The sequence below is a fragment of the Struthio camelus genome, chromosome 7 (assembly GCF_040807025.1).
Source record: "Struthio camelus isolate bStrCam1 chromosome 7, bStrCam1.hap1, whole genome shotgun sequence".
NCBI lineage: Eukaryota > Metazoa > Chordata > Aves > Struthioniformes > Struthionidae > Struthio > Struthio camelus.
In genome coordinates this window covers 40028508-40047226 of record NC_090948.1, presented here as the reverse complement: position 1 = coordinate 40047226, position 18719 = coordinate 40028508, and the positions used below count along the sequence as shown (strand labels likewise).

General features: G+C 50.9%; 2 protein-coding genes across 14 annotated transcripts in view; one reads left to right on the top strand and one right to left on the bottom strand.

Annotated features, from left to right (window-relative positions):
• The window catches only part of SGPL1 (sphingosine-1-phosphate lyase 1), a 38422-nt gene extending 29430 nt beyond the window's left edge, over positions 1 to 8992 (top strand). For all 13 annotated transcript variants that reach the window (XM_068950945.1, XM_068950941.1, XM_068950940.1 and 10 more), the window contains 8 exons: positions 2153 to 2241; positions 3401 to 3506; positions 3994 to 4092; positions 5038 to 5187; positions 6093 to 6331; positions 6973 to 7119; positions 8189 to 8309; positions 8412 to 8992. In XM_068950945.1, coding sequence (XP_068807046.1) covers positions 2153 to 2241; positions 3401 to 3506; positions 3994 to 4092; positions 5038 to 5187; positions 6093 to 6331; positions 6973 to 7119; positions 8189 to 8309; positions 8412 to 8552 — 1092 coding nt within the window. In that variant the 3' untranslated portion in view covers positions 8553 to 8992. The remainder of the gene's footprint in view (positions 1 to 2152; positions 2242 to 3400; positions 3507 to 3993; positions 4093 to 5037; positions 5188 to 6092; positions 6332 to 6972; positions 7120 to 8188; positions 8310 to 8411) is intronic.
• A 3591-nt stretch (positions 8993 to 12583) lies between these two features.
• PCBD1 (pterin-4 alpha-carbinolamine dehydratase 1) lies at positions 12584 to 18176 on the bottom strand. The gene is made up of 4 exons (XM_068950949.1): positions 17588 to 18176; positions 14371 to 14502; positions 13921 to 14001; positions 12584 to 13221 (listed from the first exon to the last, which is right to left on the bottom strand). The coding sequence occupies exons 1-4, from the start codon at positions 17588 to 17590 to the stop codon at positions 13123 to 13125; spliced, it is 315 nt and encodes a 104-aa protein (XP_068807050.1). The 5' UTR covers positions 17591 to 18176; the 3' UTR covers positions 12584 to 13122.
• Positions 18177 to 18719: the final 543 nt, after the last annotated feature.

Genomic DNA, 18719 nt, shown 5'->3' with positions numbered 1-18719 from the left:
CGGAGCTGCCCTTAAGCTGCCTCTACAATCAAACAGTGAATAATCTTGACTTTGACCTCCCAAAAGGTGCGCGTGGCTCAACTTCAGCAACTTTGCAAGCCAGATTTTGAAGGAAGGTCTCATATATAAGGGTGAGGTATTGGCGCTTCGGTGGAAAGATGGGCGCAGGCATAAGGCTGTTCCCAGGGCTGCTCTTTGAAGAGCGAATTAGATGAAGGTAGAGGTAAGCGTCTGCTTATTCAACAAGTAGCAGGGCCTGCTGCCATAACTTACTTAGTGTTCAGTAACATCTGTCCAAGATCTCAACATCGTGCCCAGCAACGTTTTCGCAATCGCTGCAGTGCTGTAAGGGCGAAATAATTCCGTTCCTGTTCCACCACCCTGCAGTAGGAAGGGAAGTTGGCATGATGCCAGTTGTTTTCTCCCCCCAAATAATAGCTAACAAGTTTTTTTCATGAGAAGGGTTGAGAAGTGAATGGCACTGCCTATAAAATACTCGGGACATTGTGTTCCTGCTACCATCCATTTGCTTCACAATAGGCGCAATGATTCTTTTTTTCTTCTTCCAGTGTGAGGCTCTGTTAGGATTTTTTTTTTCTTCCCTGCAACAGCTGCTGCTTTCCAAAGTACATAAAAGCAAGACTTGTTTGTCTGTGGTGAGACAGTTGCTTCCACGATGCCCGCGGCAGCAGCTGCTGCTGGCTTGGCTCACGCTACGCACAAATGCGGCGGGGGTGCGTGGGTTCCCCCCCCCCCCCACCTCGTCTCTGTACTTATGTTTGTCACAGTCACGCAGTCGCCCTTCGTGTTTTGGGGTTTTGCAGCAGTGTCAGCTGGGGAAAACCCAAAACCCAGACTAGCAGATAACGTAAGACGTGCCTATGCAACTGTGCCCTTTTATGCTTCTGGTGGGGGGGAGGAGGGGGGTAAAAAAGGGGAAGTGACAGTCAGTCTAGCACCCGAGGAGATGAAAAGTGAGTCTTCCCTAAGCAATGTGTATAGCTTTGACCTGAACTATGTGCACCAGGGCCACGCACCAGCGCTCCTCAAGTTACAGCTCGCTTGGCATTGGCGCTGACTTTCACGCAGAGCACGAGTCCTGCTGCAAGAAACAGCCCCAGGTTTTATTAGGGTGAAACTTGACTTTGAAAGGTTTGCGCACGCTCTCTTCTGTCCCTTGCACCTCAGAGCTCACAAAGGCTGGCTGAGGAGGAACAATCCTCCCCTTGGTCGGCCTTCCTTTCTATGGCTGTCTTCCTGTAGAGGGCTTCAATACATTTGTTTTTAAAAGCTCTTGAGCTCCGGTATGCAATAGTACACGTGCTCCAGCAGCTGGTGTGTGTGCACACCCGTACGTTCCTCTTCCTGTCTCCTGATGCAAAACCCATTGCTCAGCTGCGCTCAGGGTGGTAAGGGCTGGGGCGGTGTGGGTGGTGAGCCGTACAGAGACTGAGGGGCTTGTACGGCAGAAATCCCTTGTGGTGTAAAATTTTTGGGATCCTTTGGGTCCTACTGGTTCCAGCCCGGTATTGGCCAGACCTTGGCTGGCCTCTGCAGACGTGGGGTGGGAGAGAGCCCCGTCCTCGCCACTGTCCAAGCTCAGGAAGGCTCCTTGGCCGCGGAGCAGTGCCAGCCCCGAGCTGGCTCCGGGCCTCAACCTGGCAGAGCTCCAGACCTAATAAACTCCACCATACCTGAGCTATCTTGGTACTGAATCAACTTTGTTGTTTCCGTGTACGTGGCGTAATTAATCTGTAAGCCAGAAGAACGATCCCCAGGTAATCAAGAGCTAAGTATGTACTTGTGTTTTCGTGAGGTGCGGTCATCCCTGCCAGTACTGCCAGCGACTGCGCAGTCCGTTCCTCTCTTGCCAGGGTTTTGGGTGGCTTTTCCCCTTTAAATAGCAGAGCCAGTGCTTACCTAAATGGTGCGCTTTCAACGTGAACGTTAGAAAGCTACCTTGAACTGTTCGATGGGTTCTGCTGCCCTTGCAAGCCTGAGTTGTCCTGTGCATCTCTGGCCTCTGAAACATTTCTGGGCAGAGGTGCTGTGGCAGCATCCCTTTTTTTGCCCTTCTCTTCTGTAACACCCACGCAGGTGATTTTCTTGTGTATTTATTTATTTACTTTCTTGTTTCTTTTCTTTGCAACAGATGACGTCTGGGGGGACCGAGAGCATTCTGATGGCCTGCAAGGCGTACCGAGACTTGGCGTACGAGAGGGGAGTCAAACATCCAGAAATGTAGGCAATACCTCCTCTTTGGAGGCTCTTGCGACTTAATTGCTCCTTTGAGGAGAGGTGGCTGCTTGACCTCAGTCTTCCTTCGATTTGTAGCTCTTTACCATCCCTTCTGCGCCTGAAGGACTGAGCGCAGGAGAGAAGCGTGGATGCAGAGAAACGGAGCAAAAGCATAGGAAGCTTTACGCAGCCTACGTTGCTGTCGTAGCCATGCCGTGCAGATGTATTTTGGCAGTGTTTCTGCACTGCTCTGGAAAAGCCTGCTCATCTCGGCTTTGGGCCCCTCTTCAGCACAGATTGCAAGGCACTTTGAAGTGCATAAGTGTGTTAATTTATTCCGATCAAAGACGTTTAAGCCTGAAAACTCGAGGACTAAAGTCAGGGCTGATTGGGACTGTAATGAGAATCTGTGCTAATCATTAGGCTGCTAATGTAGGATTTGCTCTCTCTGATGTGCATCTTTTTTCTAAGCTGCACCTCAGGATTGTTTCTCTGGGTAATTGCTCACGAGAGGAGAACATGAGAGATGAAACACTGTGGGGCTCATCTGCTGAATTACTGTGCCTTTTTTTTTCCTTCCCTTTCTAATGTTTCTGCACGCTATTAAAGGCCCTGATAAGGATAGGATGCCACAGAAAACAAAGCAAATGCCTTTTTTTGGTAGTCCAGCCACTGCCATTGGAGATAGGAGAGAGCAAGCGTTGGGTTCGTGCGTTTATACTGTTCGTTCTGTTTTGTGCTGTGATGTGCCCTCGGAGAGGGTGGTTCTTTGGAGACCGTGCAACATTGTCTGTTATGGCAAGGAATTAACTTTTTTATTTTTTTATTTTTTTTTAAACAGGAACTATGTTTCCGGGTTGACAGACAGAAAACCATGTAGCGGAATAGAATTACTTTTAATAGGTTTACTCGGTGTCCTTGAAGATTGAGTGACCCTTGTTTTAATTCAGAATAGCACATGGCCTCTCTTGCGCCCCAAAGCCTGTTTTCCCCAACTTTTCTGTCAGTCTGTATGACTTTTGGCATTGGCCTGTTTTTAACCCGTCTATAAAGGAGGAAGCTCAAAAACGCCTACAGGTTGCGTTTTTGCTCTTTCCCCTCCTGTTCAGCTTAAGGCTTAGGTGCAACCTGGGTTGAAGTTTGGGATCTGCTCCTTTCCTAGGTTGGTCCCGAAGAGCGCTCATGCAGCGTTTGACAAAGCAGCACACTACTTTGGGCTGAAGATCATTCACATCCCGTTGACCAAGAATATGGAAGTGGACGTTCAGGTATCGCTTTAGGCAGCGCTACGCTCTCTGTGTGGGAAACTAACAGTGTACAGGAAATAGCCGGCATCTACCTGGCAGGGTACTAAGTCGATAGATACAGAGAGGCGGGCTGTGTTTCCTGGAAAGAAGGAAGAAAACATAAGAATAAATGCCCCTCACTGCATATAAAGTCTTATTTGAAATAATTGGATGTAAACCATCCCTTTGTCCCGTGTCATTCATTTAGGATCAAATAATTTATGTATCTCAGAGACAGCTACAGGTTTCACATGAGGGTGAACAACATGTTCCAGCGCTTCCAAGTGGACGAGTTAAATGACTGAGTTGATGCCTGTTGATGCTTACAGCTCATTGTGTTGGTTTCTATGGGCTCTTTTGGGCTGGCTTATTTTTAAGACCAGAAGCTGCATGTTTTCATTTTTTATCTTTTTTGGCAGGGTGGAACTTGGTAAGGGAGTGTGAGCATCTTCTCTCTTTAAATCTTCAGGCAATGAGGAGAGCTATTTCGAAGAACACCGCTGTGTTGGTCTGTTCTGCTCCCCAGTTCCCGCATGGAGTTATGGACCCCATTGAAGAGGTGGCCAAGGTAGGACCCCTTCCACCCACGCCCATGGCTTCTGGGAGCTATAGCAGTAAAACTGGTATAACCCACTGCCGTGGGAGGGTGGGCTTTAAATATCTGAAGTTAACTCTGGACGTTGTCATAAAGCTGGCTGCGTGAGGCCGGATTTAAACTTGGGCCACTGCGTGCAATGTGTCCTAGCAAGGCGGAGTGGCACGGGCGCACCTTTAGTGCGTGTTTTGTCTCTGAAGTCAGTGCCGTAAACTTCTGCTGTAACAGTATGTATTGTGCACAGTATGTATTGTGCAATGGAGCTCCGCTCCATTGCGGCACCAAGCACAAGGCAAGCTCGTTCTTTTGACACCCGAAAGGAAATAACAGCAGAATAGTCCACCTGGTAAAAGGCTTAGGTGTAGGGCCTACTGGTTGCAGCAAGCTCAGTGGAGAAGTCTTTAGGAATATGTGGAGGGAGGAGGAATGAAAGGACCAGGATCTCATTTTTGAAGCAGGCCTCTTGGGTTTTTTTGTTCTTTTTTTTTTGTTTTTTTGTTTTTGTCTTGTTTTCTCCGTGCACCTGTTGTTTGTTTTGTATGCAACCAGTCAGGGCATCTGATCTTCTTTTCCTTTGGACCACGTTCTTGTAGTGTATTTTGGATACCGGCTTTCAGACCGAGTTGTCCCATCTCTTTGGCAAATACAGTAAACTGCCAAAATACAGTGTTGTTTTTTCCTCTCCCTGTTAATCCCTAAATGTGTGGAAAGTGGTAGGAGGAGTCATCCTACAAGTAGCCTTTCCAGATCTTGCAGTGCTTGACAGCTTGAGAATGGCATGATGTTCCAGAAGGGTCCGGAAAACATCCACGTGTGAAATACGGAGCATTTTTGGTGACTGGAGTTTGGTTACCTCCAACCACATCATTGTCCTCCCTGGCTGTGCATTACTCACCAGAACCTCTTGTTTGCATGCAGCTTGCAGTGGAGTACAAAATCCCCTTCCACGTGGACGCCTGCCTGGGTGGTTTTCTCATTGCTTTCATGGAGAAGGCAGGGTTCCCTCTAAAGCGTCCCTTTGACTTCCGCGTGAAAGGTGTGACCAGCATTTCTGCTGATACCCACAAGGTGAGCCGGGGGTGGAAAGCTCTTTCAATGCTTTCGTTTTTGGGGAGCCGTTCTCAATGCCATCCCTGTTTTCAGGCATTTCTAGTACACTTTGCATTGCTTTTTCAGGGCTTGGCTACCATGGGCCTGTGGGGGATTGGAGCAGATGTTAAACAGAAACAATGGCCCATGGCTGGCGGGGGGCTGTCGTGGAAAGGTGACTTGAACTGTGGGCAGTGGCTGCAACTATTCACAGACTTTGTGTTTTGTGATGGGAAGGTGGTGTCAGATACCTGGAGCAGGGGTTTGTCCAGGGGTGGTGGAGACCCACCGGCGTTAACTTCCCTCGTTGTAGGGACTCAAGTCCCAGAGCAGTCAGGAGTGCTGCAGCCCTGCTGCTGGAGGGCAGGAGAGGTGCCTTTTCGGGGGTATACTTGAGGTAAAGACGAGTTCATTTGCTTCAGCCATGGTATGTAAGGAGGCATTAAACTTAAATGAAGAGGAAATGCTGCTTTGTTCAAGTCTTCATCGCGTGGCAGGTTTTGTGTTAAGGCTCCCCTCAGAGTTTTCCCTTGCTTCTAAGAAATTAATCTTTAGTAATTAAGTTTGTCTTTTCTGAGTTCATGAATTCAATAGTTAGAATATGAAGCAGGTACATAGCTGTGTGCAGGGAAAAGCAGGTCCTCAGCCTGCTTCAGGGCATAGGTCCTGACACAGCGAGGTGGGACGACTTGTGCCAAGTCCTGATGTGGTGTAGCTGGTCTGCCCTGTGGAGGAGTGCCAGGGTAAGGACTGCCCTGTACGGATGCTTTGTGCAGCGCGTCAAGGTGCGGGCATATGGGATCGTGGTGACCGCGCGCGATAAGCGTTTGAAAGCGTTCCTGCGTCCTCTTGCCACTTTGTAATGCTTCGTGTGCCTCTTGCAGTACGGCTACGCTCCCAAGGGTTCCTCTGTGGTGCTGTACAGCGACAAGAAGTACAGGAGCTACCAGTTCTTCGTAGCGCCCGACTGGCAAGGGGGCATATACGCCTCCCCCACCATGGCGGGCTCCCGGGCTGGTGGGATCATCGCCGCGTGCTGGGCGACGCTGATGCACATGGGGGAGTCTGGCTACGTTGAGGCGACGAAAAGGATCATTAAAACGGCTCGCTTCCTCGAATCGGAGTATGTCCATGACTTAGCTTTCTGATTGTACTCTTTAGCCCCGTTTGGGGCTCCCTCTCCCAAACTGTTTTGGTTTCTCTTGCACCCTTTTTTCCCTGGAGAAGCTGGAGCACGTTAGCCGCTGGGTGGGGATCCACTGGGAGGGAAACTGGGGGAGAAGATGCTTTGTTTATGCCTAAGGTACTGCCCTCCCTCAGACAGTTGAAGGGCACAGAGAGGAGGGGTTCAGGCATCTTTATTTAGCTGGCCTCGCTTCAGGAGTTTCTTCTGCATCGGTCATGGCCGAGGGGGAATCAGGAAGGACTTACTCCAGCTGCTGGAGTAAGGGGTTATAATTGCCCTTGTTAGGGTGCCTGCCTTGCTGTGTGATCTGAGGGACCAGTGCTCTTTGCTTCTCTGTCTCCTCCTTTCTTTCCGTTTCTTCCTGAGCGTACTTGACTTAGGACTTCTAATCACCCGAGTCCTCTTGCAAGTCCTAACGGCCTGGGCCGGTTGCATGCTTTTTGATTGGAAGGTGCTGTGCTCTGTCCCCCTCCGTATGTATCTTTTCTCTGAGGCCCCAGATAGATGGGCAGAATGGCTGACCTCTTTCTGCTGTAACCCTGACCAGTCGCTTCTTTTCTCTTTAATATTGTTTCAAGGTTGAGAAAAATTGACAGCATCTTCATTTTTGGGAAACCTGAGGTGTCTGTCCTCTCCATCGGTTCGGACGTTTTTGACATTTATCGATTATCTAATTTGCTAGCTGCGAAAGGATGGAATTTGAATGTCCTGCAGTTCCCATCAAGGTGAGTTTGTGGTCACAGGGGGGAGCCGTTGTTGTAGACCAGCGGAGCGACGCGCGTGGTCTGGACTAGGCGAGATGGTCGTCTTTGGAGCACGTAGCTCTCTTGATTTGCTGAGTGGTGTTGTCCATATCTGATAAATTATACGTAGGCTTTTCCTCTGTGGAGAAGCAATTGCCTTTGTAATTGCTGATACAGAATGGTTACTGCAGTGCAGATGAGGCAGTAGTAATTTTAATGAGCCTAGCAGAGGGCATATCTGAGAATTTCTCTCTCTTTACCTCTGTATTATACAAGCAGAAAAATACAAATAGCCAGGACTCTATCTTGTGCTAGCTAACTGAGGTTTTGTAGATTTTTTTGTATCTTCCTCCTGTGTGCTGAACAGGAAGGTAATTGAGAGAACAGTGAAGGCTTGATTGTTTTCAGTGATCTTTCCAGCCTGATGTGAAATGAATGTTTGTCAAGGATTTTCCTTGAGCGGGTAGAAGTTGTGTTCCTGTGTGTGAAAAGAGCAAACCTTTTAAGTTGTAGGTGCGCTGAAAAAATGTTTTAGACTTGCAGTTAGCATGAAGAGGAGCCTAGAGAGCCTGAAGCAGTAGCTCAAGAGGTGTGAGTAGCCTCGTCCCTTCTGGTCGGTGCTGACTCCCGTGCCGGGGGTGGCCGACGCGCCCAGGCTGACAGCAAGCCTCAGCTGGAGAGGAAGGGGAGGGAAATTATGGCAAGCGTCCCTGGGAGCGAAGCGTGCTTCCCTGCAGCTGCATCTTTCTAACCAGATGCAACTGGAGTGAGGTGAGGCAGTCACAGGCTTTTAACTGTGTATGGTGATGTTGGGGAGGAAGGTAGATTTGGCATTTTGCAAAAGAAGAGCTTGGTTATAGCAAGTATTATGCAGGGAGTGCCTTTATTTGGAAGGTAGCGGAGCTCCCTTTATACCTCTGAAATGGTATTTTAAGGAGATACACAGCTGTCACTGGCCAGGAAAGGACTCAGATGCTGTTGTTTGCTCTGCGAATGTGGAGCTGTGCGTAGGTGGTGTGGCTAATCTCTCCCTTCTCCCCTGCCTGCCCAGCATTCACCTTTGCATTACGCAGTTGCACACGAAGCCGGGCGTCGCCGAACAGTTCTTGAAAGATGTCAAAGACAGCGTTGGCGAGATCATGAAGGATGTCAATGCCAAGACCACAGGCATGGTAAGGAGCCAGCGATAGCAAGGGTGTGTTCGGGGTGAGAGGGTTGCGTACGTCGAAGCGTGTTTCCCTGATGGTAGTAACGCTCCCTTCCTCTCCCCTTAGGGAGCCATCTATGGAATGGCCCAGTCCATTCCGGACCGGAGCTTGGTAGCGGAGATTTCTCAGGCGTACCTGGACGGCCTCTACAGCACGGATGTTCCTTGCAGCGAAAAGCACATGAACGGCTCTCCCGGCCACCGCTGACTGCAGTGCTGCAATCGGTGTCTTTCCAGCAAGCACTGGGGTGGCTCTAAAGGTGTTCTGAGGAAGAGATTGCAGTAAGCCTTAGTTCCCACAAGTGCAGATCCGAAGGCAGCTTGGTCTTGGAAACTTCCTTCCCCACCTGTGTCTGCTCTGAAATCTGCGTTATTTTCGTGCCCAACTTTAATTGTGGGGCTTTTCTTCCCTTCCCCCTGCCCGTTTTCATCAGGATTACTGATGGTGAAATGAATGTCCATTCCACAACTCCCAAATTCCTCAGGTATCATACCTAAATGTCACTTAATTCCTCACTGTTTCTTCTCCTCAGACCTTGTATTTGGCCAATGTCTAGCCAAGGGATATATTCCAGTTCTGATGATGTTTTCCAAAGCTTCGAGCTTCCCAGAAGTTGAAGGTAGAAAATAAATTGAAAGTTTTGTTTTCTTCTGAGTGTTCCTGCAAGCTAATGCATTTAACAGACTGTGCTAGGAGCCTTGTATCAGTGTAATGCAGGGTTGATAAATTGGCAAAGGAAAGATGGTCACATACTCTTCAAAATTCCCTCCTGGAGGTCTCAGACTGCAATCGATATCTGTTAGAGGAGAGGGGGGAAAAAAAAAAACCCGCCAAATCCTCTTCTGGAATCTCTTATTTGAATAGCAACAGAAATAGAAACCAAGTGGGTGGTGCAGGAGAGGAGCTGGATGGTACTCCGAATTTAGATACGTGGTATCTATTTTGCTTCCCTGCCTCTTGCAGAACACCTGTGTTTGCCACCTAGATTGCTGTTGTACTGTGCACAGTTCTGGAGGGATGTGCAAAACGGTGATTTCACTGATGATAACTTGAAGGTTTTGCACTATCTCACAATGCTGTAGTGGAGTCAGTCGAGCCCTGGTGTGTGTTATGGCTACGGGCTTGTATGCAAACGTATGGCACCAAAGTTGACACTTTTTTTTACCATAATCTTTTAGTATGAAAAGGTGACTTTTGTAATAGAAAGTAGCAATCTCTGTCTGCTCTTTGCACTGATTCCTTTAGGGCACATTCTCAAAAGGGCATTCACCATGGTGCCTTGACGCTTCCCTGGCTTTTTGTGGGACGCCAGGGAGAGTTTGAGGGCTCAGCTCTCGACTGCAACGCTCGCTGCAGTCATTTCCATACGGTACTATATTGAAAAAACCTCAAGGGCAGACTGACCTTAGGTGAAGTATGCTTGCCCATAAGGTAGGATAGTAGTTGTATTGAGCCAAGTCCCTTCACCGCGTTACAGAGATGCTGGTATAGTGCTGAAAGGCTGAGTGATAGGGTGCACCAAGTTGAGGGTATTTGAGCCTTGGCTGCATGGCCCCCCACCCTTCCTATTTTTCTCCACTATTTTTACCGTGAGAGAGTTTTACCAGCGCAACTTGTGAGGCAGTGGCGGCCTTAAGGACAAACCAGAATCACTTGAGTTGTGGAACGGTGGTGGGGTTATTCCTGCAGGGCTTTCCCGTGCGTTTCTTCCTAGCTTTTTTTGCGTGCTACGGAGAGTTTCACGGGCCGGGTTGCCCAAGGGATGGGATTGCTGTGCAACGCTTGGGGGAAGACTGCACGCCAGGAGTGCGCGGTCCTGTGCGGGACATCTGAAGGCATCTCTCTGCGGTACTGGACTGGTTATCCCTAAACTGACCCTCACTGGCTTAACATAGCTGAAGCACCCACTTGCACGATAATTAGACTGAATGAGAGGGTTACTTAGCCACTGCAAAAACAAGCATAGCCTTGGCCCAATGTCTGTGAGGAGGAGTATTTGCTTTTTAACAGGTTTGTTCTTCGTTGCCGTGAGACGTTGTATTTTGGCAATGTTAAACGGATGACAGTATGCATGTCTCTGAGCCCTTTTGAAAGCAGCGCATTTAAGTTGCCTGATGCTCTCTTGATGGTGGTGTGGGCTCTGGAGGTCAGCATTTGTGTTGGAGCTGTTTATTCTGTTAACATCTTGCCAATGTGACTATTAAGTGCATCTCTCAAGAGTTTTCTGTGCTTTGGAGAGTGAGTCTTCAGTATCTGGCTGCTGTGATGGTTGTCCTTGAGCCACGATTTGGAAAACAAAGAAGGGAAGTACTCTGTTTCTGCTTTAAAAGAAGTGGGGACAGATTGGGGTAGGGGTGAGGAAATGCCTTCCCCTTCCCCACTTGTGTTCTCCTCCAAGGAAGTAGATGGATCTAAGGGATCAGTACTCCCTTTCACTTTTTTGGATGTATTTGAAGATGTTATTTGTAAGTCAATGTACTCTGTTCTGGGTATTTGAAGATGTTATTTGTAAGTCAATGTACTCCATTCTGGGCTTCACGAACTGCTAGTAATATCTGTGGGTTTAATTGTTTTATGTGTTTTTGTTTTATACTGTAAATGTAATCTTCTTGTGGTCAGGAGAAAGAGCACTGTCATCTACTGGTGTGTAGTTTTGTTCATCCTTGTCATCTCATATGTAATCTGCATCACCTTTATCATGCCACATGGTTTTAGAACAACGATGAGATTGATAGGCTGTGTAGTTTAAAAGAAAAGGGGGGGGGGGTGGGAAAAGGGAAGAAAAAAATCTGTGGGCTGGATTATGACCTGAAACTGGATGGTACTTTAGACTTGGAGGGAACTTCCCAACTGTTAATTCCTGTAAGATTTCTGACTGGTTAGGTTTAGCAAGTGGGACGTTAAAGTTATTTTTTGTACAAAGCGCTCCCAAGGGAGCTGGGTGCTCGTAGGTACCAGACTGAAGACTATCCAGTGGGATGGACTGAGGAGAGATGTCTGTCTTCATGCCATGGATTTCATCTGCACTTTTCTGATGATTTGTGGGGGGGAGGGTAGGGGGTGTAAGGGTTGCGTACAGCACGCTGTCTTGCCCTTCAAAAATGGTCAGTGTGTATTTAATGAACTTCTGGGACAAGAGTTCATCCGATGACGATAATCTGTATCACTCTAGTCTACCACTGTGTAAAGCTGTAGGCTGACATAACTGAAGAGATGGTGAAAGAAGGCCTGGTGTGTATTAAAATGGTACACTTAGCTCTATAGGCTTGTTGAACTCCTCTGTTTTAACACTTACTCAATGGATGGGGACCTATCACGCCTGGCTGTGCTCACGAGCAGCCTGGTCTGTGGTTTGGAGAATACTTTATGAATCTTACGAGCTCTACCTGGGAGCTGCTCTGTCATTCTGTCGAGATAAAAGTGGTGTCCCTGACTATGCCTTGCGGGTGATGGTCAAGGATGCTGAAAGTGTTGCATTTAAGAGCTATGGATTTTCTTTTAATACTTTATAGAACCTGGAGGGTTTTTTTAAAAAAAAAAAAAAAAAAAAACACAACCAAAACCAAGCAAACAAAAAACCCCTTATCCTGAATCGGGAGTCTGTAGTATTTTCCTGGAATGTTTTAAAAACCCCTTATCCTGAATCGGGAGTCTGTAGTATTTTCCTGGAATGTTTTAAAAACCCCTTATCCTGAATCGGGAGTCTGTAGTATTTTCCTGGAATGTTTTGCTGGAAGCAGCTCCTCTTGGCTTCACAGCAAATCATTCCTGCTAACAGAAAAGCAGTGATTGGAGCGCAGACTCACCTGCATGTTAATGCCAAGTTACTGTGTTGCTGGAGCGAAGATCTTGCAGCACCAAATCCATTCAGGACCTCGTCTGAGAGGTACCCCACTTAAGCAGCTTCTGGTCTCAATCTGGCCTGCTTTTATGCCTTCTGGTTGTCCCTTGCCTGTGTTTTTTGCCTTAGGTATGATAGTTGTGCCTCTTTAAAAACAGTTGTTGCCAGATCTGCTCTGGCTTTTTTGGAAAGTGCTTCAGTACTCTGGTTCTCTTTCAGACCCTCTTCCCTGTGAGGCGCAGGCCTGCGAAGGCACGTGCCGTTTCTCCGTGCTGCTTCGTGGAGAAGCTTTCCCATGACAGAAACACCTTCTGGAGAGAGAGGAGCCAGGCCAGTGCCTGGCTTGGAAAAACCGGTTGCAGTAATTCTGACAAAGAAGCCTCCTGCCAAGCTGACGTCAGGTTAACTGGGAACTTTATTGTAAACATTTTCATGTGGTTCTCTACTAAAAGGCCCGTTACAATAGGGATGAGATCACATGCCCGCTTTTAATACTGCTTGAGAAAGGGTTACAGTAATAACCAGAGGGCACAAGCCACCTTAAATTCAGGTGGTAGAGCATATTCTCATAGCTAAGAAGCAAGAGCACAGTGCCTGGATGGGGTCAAGCTGTGAAAAGATTGGCTCGTGCAGTCGTGTAACATTGCTCCTTCTGGTAGAAGGCATGCCTACCGAAAGGACCACGGCTTCAGCAATTTGCAGACGCAGATAAAGACGGGATTGAAAACGGAAGTGGCAAGATCAGAGGTGGTGGTACACAAAGCAGTAGAGGCTTCCTTCCCAGTGCAGGAGAAGTGCCTCCATCCAGGGAAACGCCGAGCTGCGGTGGGGGGTTTGGATGGCGTACACTGTTTGGGTCCAGCAGCTAGCTTGGAGCGGGGAGAAGGCTCTGGGCGAGACGCGAGGCGTTGATGTGAACTTTGTGTTCCTCTCTAGTCAGGATAGAGAAGCTGCAACCTGCTCTATGAAACTGGCCAAATTGATGTCTCGCTCGGATAAGCCTGCGCACTCGTGGGTGCTCAAGGTGATGTGAACCTGAACCAGGCAGACAGACAGACAGACAGACCAAGTGTTGCTGGCAGAAAGGACAGGAACGGGTTCCCCCAGAGCTGCAGACAGTTATCACCCGATGGAGCAGGTAGTGTTATTACTTTCTCCAGGCTTGTTAGTGAAATTTCTCAGGGTGGGAGCTGTGCTCTGGCATTTTGCCCGGTTGCGTCCAGCTCCGGAGGCTGGTGGGTGCGATGACTCTACCCTTCTCCCAGTTCCCAGGGAGCCCCTCTTCCACTGCCCATCCCCACAGCAGGATGTTTCCCCAGCCCTTTCTGGTGGCTGCTACCTCTGTGACTTTCACCTTTCCTGCAGCTCGTCCTGGCCGCAAGCAGGCCCTGCCACCCTTGATCACGGCAGCCGCTGTGCCACCTCTCAACTAGCTCTTTCTCCAGGCCCTTTCTCACTTTGCTGCCACTCCTGGTAGCAATTCAAAGAAGCGACCTGGTGGCGGCCTGCAAGCAGCTACTGCTCAGCTGGCCAGAAAAGGAGGAGGGGAGGAGAGGACGTGGTATGCGATAGTCACAGCCCATCTATGATACACAAAGGGAACAGCATCTGAGGGAGGAAGAGATGCCACTGAGCTGAACAGGAGCTGCTGCTGCTCTTGGTGCCGTTTTATTCCTCGTAAACGGGAACCGCTCTCTGAAGAGCCTTGGTGGCCCCCACGTGCGTGTTTCTTACCTTATTGTACACATTGAACCACTCAGGGTGGTGATCCAGTTTCTCTGCCTGTAGAGCCACTCTGGTCATGAAGCCAAAGGCCTGCTCGGTGGGTGAAGAAGCAAAGTTAGTTTTGAACAGCTTATCCTGGGATTTTTTTTTTTTTCTTTCTTCGCTCAGCCTGTTACCAATAATTACATACCCCATACTTCTAGAAAACCAGTCAGAGGCAAGGCTTGGTATGTGCTGGGTCTTGGGGGATTTCTATGGGTTTTCCTCTTTTCGAAGAACTTTGCCCACACAAACTGTGTACTGGTTGAGCGTTCTGGTGTCTTGATTGTGTTACCTTGCTCAGCCATTAAATTTCAAGAAAAACGGAAAGGGGTTTCTATGCGTGAGCCATGCAAATGGGACTCCCCGCTCTGCGCACCAGGTTTCCCCTATTGTAAAACTCGGCACCGACGCTCATACCCGATTGAAGTCCTTGAAGTGGAACTCCTTGTAGATGGCGTCTCTCCCTTCCAGCTCGTTCCACCCCACAGCTCGCAGATTTGGGAGCAGCTGCTCCCTCTCCTCGGCGCTCAGTCTGTGGGCTTTCCCTGCCTGGCAGACAGGGGGGAAAAAAGAGAAAAGGAGCAGGTCAGCAGGGCAGAGGTAAGGTGAAGCAAGTGGTCAAATAAAGGAAGCATCCTATGGGTTATGGGGGTGGTGTCCTGATCTGCAAAACAAACAGAGCCTCCTGGCACACTTCATTAGTGAGTGTGTGTGTGTGTATATACGTACCTATATAAAAATAGGCCCATTATCATCTGAAGCACTAAGAAGTAATGGCTGGGTGAGGTTATGCTCCCAAATACATTGCACTTAATCCTCTGGAAAGGATCAGTGATGACTTCCGGAGTCGAGAACTGCTCGCTTTTGGAGTGCGCAGCGTACCTTTCCGAAACGGGAGGGCTTTATTTCAAGGGCAGAGGTATCAGAAGCCTCATAAAGGAGAAAGAAGTGGCGTGAATCATAGTCGTGAGTCACATGAAACTGGAGTTGAGCTCCTTTTCCGTTGCAATCTCCCTTATGTTACAGTGGGGTTTAAGAGGCTGTTCTTGTCTATGCGTAACAAAGGGCAGAGGGAGCAATTATGACTTAGCGTTGTCTTCTACTCTTGGGCAGAGCTGCTGCTGCTTTTGCTTGCTTTTTAAGGGGGGGGGGGTGGAAAAGCTGCTGTTCTTCTTAGCTTAGCTTTGGCAAGCGAATAATGGCAAAGGTGAAACTAGAAATGGGAGTACTAAACTAGTGGAAGGACGGGGGCTACCCGAGCCGGTGTGTCTTTTGGCTCGGTGAGGAAGGCATGAGCGAGTGTGGACGGGTGTGGTAGCATCTGGAAAGCTGCGTCCTTGTTCTGGCAATGGAATTCTTTCCTAGTGGGCGATCTGATCTTGAGAGTTGGCGGAGACCGTTGCTTCTCAGCGGCAAAGACCAGCATCTTTTTGCAATGTGTTTCCCTTCGCCTGCCGTAGGGCAAAGAGCGGGATGGTAAATGCAAGTCCCAACAAACGCAGCCCGCTGTTTCTTGTGTTTGTTCAGCTGTTTGAGATGCTGCTTCTGAGCCCCTCTCCCATCTAAGGGTCTCCGGGGACCGCTGACTGACGAAGGCAAACTGTCCTTTTCTCCAGCTCGCCTCCTCGCCATCGTTAAAGCCCAAAGCGACAGCCCTGGAAGTGCTGTTGAGGGTCTGGTGCGTGATGAAACGTTAGGGGGCTTTGGACGACCCTTTGCCAGCCCCGGCTCCTCCTGCGAACGTCGGCCCCGTCCCTTCCTGGGAGCAGACTGCTCGGTTTCGGGGGCGGACAGAGAGCAAACACTGCTCTGCGCAATAAACCCTCAGCCCTTGCCCTTCTGCGGCGATGGCGCGATAAGCCGCTTCCAGGTATCTTAGCAACTGGGATAACGTGGACAGGGAGGCCGGCTGCACGGGGGCCCGCCGGAGCAGAGCCGGCACGCCGCACAGCACAAGGTGGAGGGACCGCAGGGTCTCGGCCGGGTACGGATGCTGAAGCGTTCGGCTCTCCCCGCCCTGGATAGGGAGAGCCAAGGGAGCCCCTACGCCCGCCCGCCAGCCTTTCGGGCTTCTCGGCGCATTGGAATCGGTTCCTGGTTTGGGTTCGAGATGCCCCGTGGGATGTGGAAAGTCCCGCTCTCCCCATTGGGCGATAGGTAGAGGTGAGGATGAGGAGGGAGCAGGGATGCCTGTTGCTCAGTGTAGCCTAGCGAAGCGAAGGCTGCGAGGGGACTTCCTTGCTCTGCCTCAAGCTTTTCAACCTGGAGTGCTTTGTGGGTGCCTGGAGGGAGGGGTAATCCAGGGGAAGCACGGGTGCCATTGCACCCTGAGGTGTCATGGGAGTGGGGACCGAAAGCTGCTGCTCTGTGCTAGAGCAAGGGCAGCCTGTTTAAAGCCCAAGCTGCTGCTTGCCCAGAGCACACAGATAGGCACAGGCAGTGCCTGCGTTTAGGGTGCGAGTTCAGGTCCTGATCCAGCCTCCTCCAGAGAGAGCAAGAAACCCGGCCGCTTTAAAGACGGCGCTTAACTGGTTTCCGAAACCCCTTTCGGCATGGTGACTGCATGGGAGAACGGGCCCCTGGGGCTTTTTTCCAGGCCCAGCTCGTCCCCAAGAGCGCAGAGCCAGCGGGAGGCATGGCCAGGCCAAGGTTTGGCCCGGAGACCACGTGAAAGCCAGCTCCTCCGGCGGCGTCCGGTGGCCGCTCTGTGGCTGGTGAACGCCTGAGCTGCGTTTCCCTCCGGCCAAGGCGCCCTGCCGGCCCCCCGGTGTCCTCGACCCGGCTCCCGTCCTCTCTGCTGGCTGCCGCAGGGCCCCCCTTTTGTGTCCCAGCGTGGTGGCCAGCCTGCTGCTGCTGTTGGCTATTGCACGTTAATGCTGCTCACGCACGCCTGGTCCTTTAAAGTACGTGTTTCTCATCGTGCATGTGTCATCATGGTGTTTTCTTTCTGGCTCTCCACAGCTAAGGCATAGGATTTTTTTTTTTTTTAAACGTGCTTTTGAAACCAAGCAGATGCATTTGCCTAACTGAAGCAAAGGAACTGGTGCGAGGAATCAGGAGAGCTTATCTCCGTGAGTTTCCCGGGCTTGCTTTCTGGAGATTAAACCACCCTCCCTGCCCAAACTATCCATCACTTAGGAAAGGTAAAGGTGACAGCCCTGACCGCAGCGGGGCCCGCAAGCAGGGCTGTGTTTAGCCATGCCGCGGGACCCACTGTCTCTGGCTCCTCTCCCCTCGTCCCCCAAGCTTGCGCACGCCCCTCTGCCACGAGGCTGGGAAAAAGCCGGCGCCCCTGTCTGATCGCCCTGGTTCGTAGGTTCGGGGCCGCGCTGGTGGCGTGGAGCGGGTGTGCGCGGTAGGGTCGCACTTGCAGCCCTTTCCCTCCCGAGCGAGCCGGCTGGCCGGCGCAGGGAAGCGCCAACCTCGGCGAGCGCTGGCTTTGGCGATGCAGCGGCGCGGGCAGAGTTTTCCCTGCGTTACTCATTAACCGAAGCGCAGAGCATCGCTCTTGTTCTCCCTTCACCCCCCCCCCCCCCGCCCCACTGCCCTGCTTCCCTCCCGTCTCGTCTCTGCTGGAGCCGCTGCCTTCAACCTCCCTGCCGCTGCGCAGCCGGAGCGCTGAGCGGTCGCTTACCATGGCCGGCGGGGTCCCTCGCGGCCTCCGCGTCCCGGCTCAGCTGCGCGTGCCTGCCGAGCCCGCTGGAGCAGCAGCGTGTGCGCGAGCGGCTGGGGCAGCGGGAGGCGTGGCGAGGACGCTGGGCCCACCCACGGCCGGCGGCCTCCCCGCGGGCCCCCCGCTGCCAGGCCTTGGGGTGTTGCTAAAACGCAGTCGTCTCCTGAACCCCCGTGCGCAGAGGCAGCGCCTGTCTGGTGGTTCTTAGCTGCCAGTCCCTTTCCTGTAGGGCTGCTTCTTTTTGGTTTGATTTTCCTTTAACCTGTTGCAGCGTCCTGGCTGCAGCAAAAGGCGGAGCGGGCTGGAGAGGAGCAGCGCCGAGTGGCAGCTGTGGAGCCGCACGCGGTTACCGTGGCCATCCTTGCAGCTGCTCTCCTAGCCCCTAGGTACCCCCCGGGCAACGATAATTGTGAGCCCCGAAGGCTGCGTTCGTTCGGGCAGGGTGTGCGTGGTTCAATAGCTGGCGTAACTAGGGGAGCGTACGTAGTCTTTTTTTAGGTGGGTGCTCCCATTGCCCGGGGAGGCGGGCCCGCAGGGATGCTGCGTGCTGTTGGCCCGCTTGTCGTCTTCTGGCCTGTTGGATTTGTGCCACGTCCTGCAGCTCAGTGCCTGCAAAGCAAGTGATTGTGGGGAGTTTTTTAATATAACGTGACATACGTTCCCTGTGGGTACTCTTTGGTGCCCCTTCTGGCTTCTGCTCCTGGCGTTCGTGGGTCGCACAGAGATCTAGCCATCAACTCTTTCTCTAGCCGGCATGCAAGAAGTTTGAGGGGAAACAAATTCTCCCTTTCTTTTGTCGTCCTCAATAGATTTTCTTGCCATAGTAACGGAGAGGAAAAACGAGCGTCTCCTCCGTCCTGAGAGAAGCTGTATATCTGTCCAGGGAGAGATGGCTCGGAAAGCAAAGCGGGCCTGAGAAGAAAACAATTGCAGATATGAAGCTGTAGACCTTGAGGCCTTCAGCGTCAGCCCGCTGCTAGACGTGGCAGGGGTTGTCCTAGTCGCACACCCGGCCAGAGTCTCCCCATCCCTTACCGGGGTGGGGGAGCTGGGTGGTGCAGCCAGATGAATAACTGATGAAGCAGTGCCTATC

Excerpts from the sequence above, each read along its gene's own strand:
- PCBD1 (XM_068950949.1), bottom strand. Across the intron at positions 14,002-14,370 it reads ACTTCAAGGACTTCAATCGG|GCCTTTGGCTTCATGACCAG; the intron begins GTATGAGCGTCG and ends CCCACCGAGCAG. Across the intron at positions 13,222-13,920 it reads GGTTCAATGTGTACAATAAG|GTTCACATCACCTTGAGCAC; the intron begins GTAAGAAACACG and ends TGCCTGGTTCAG.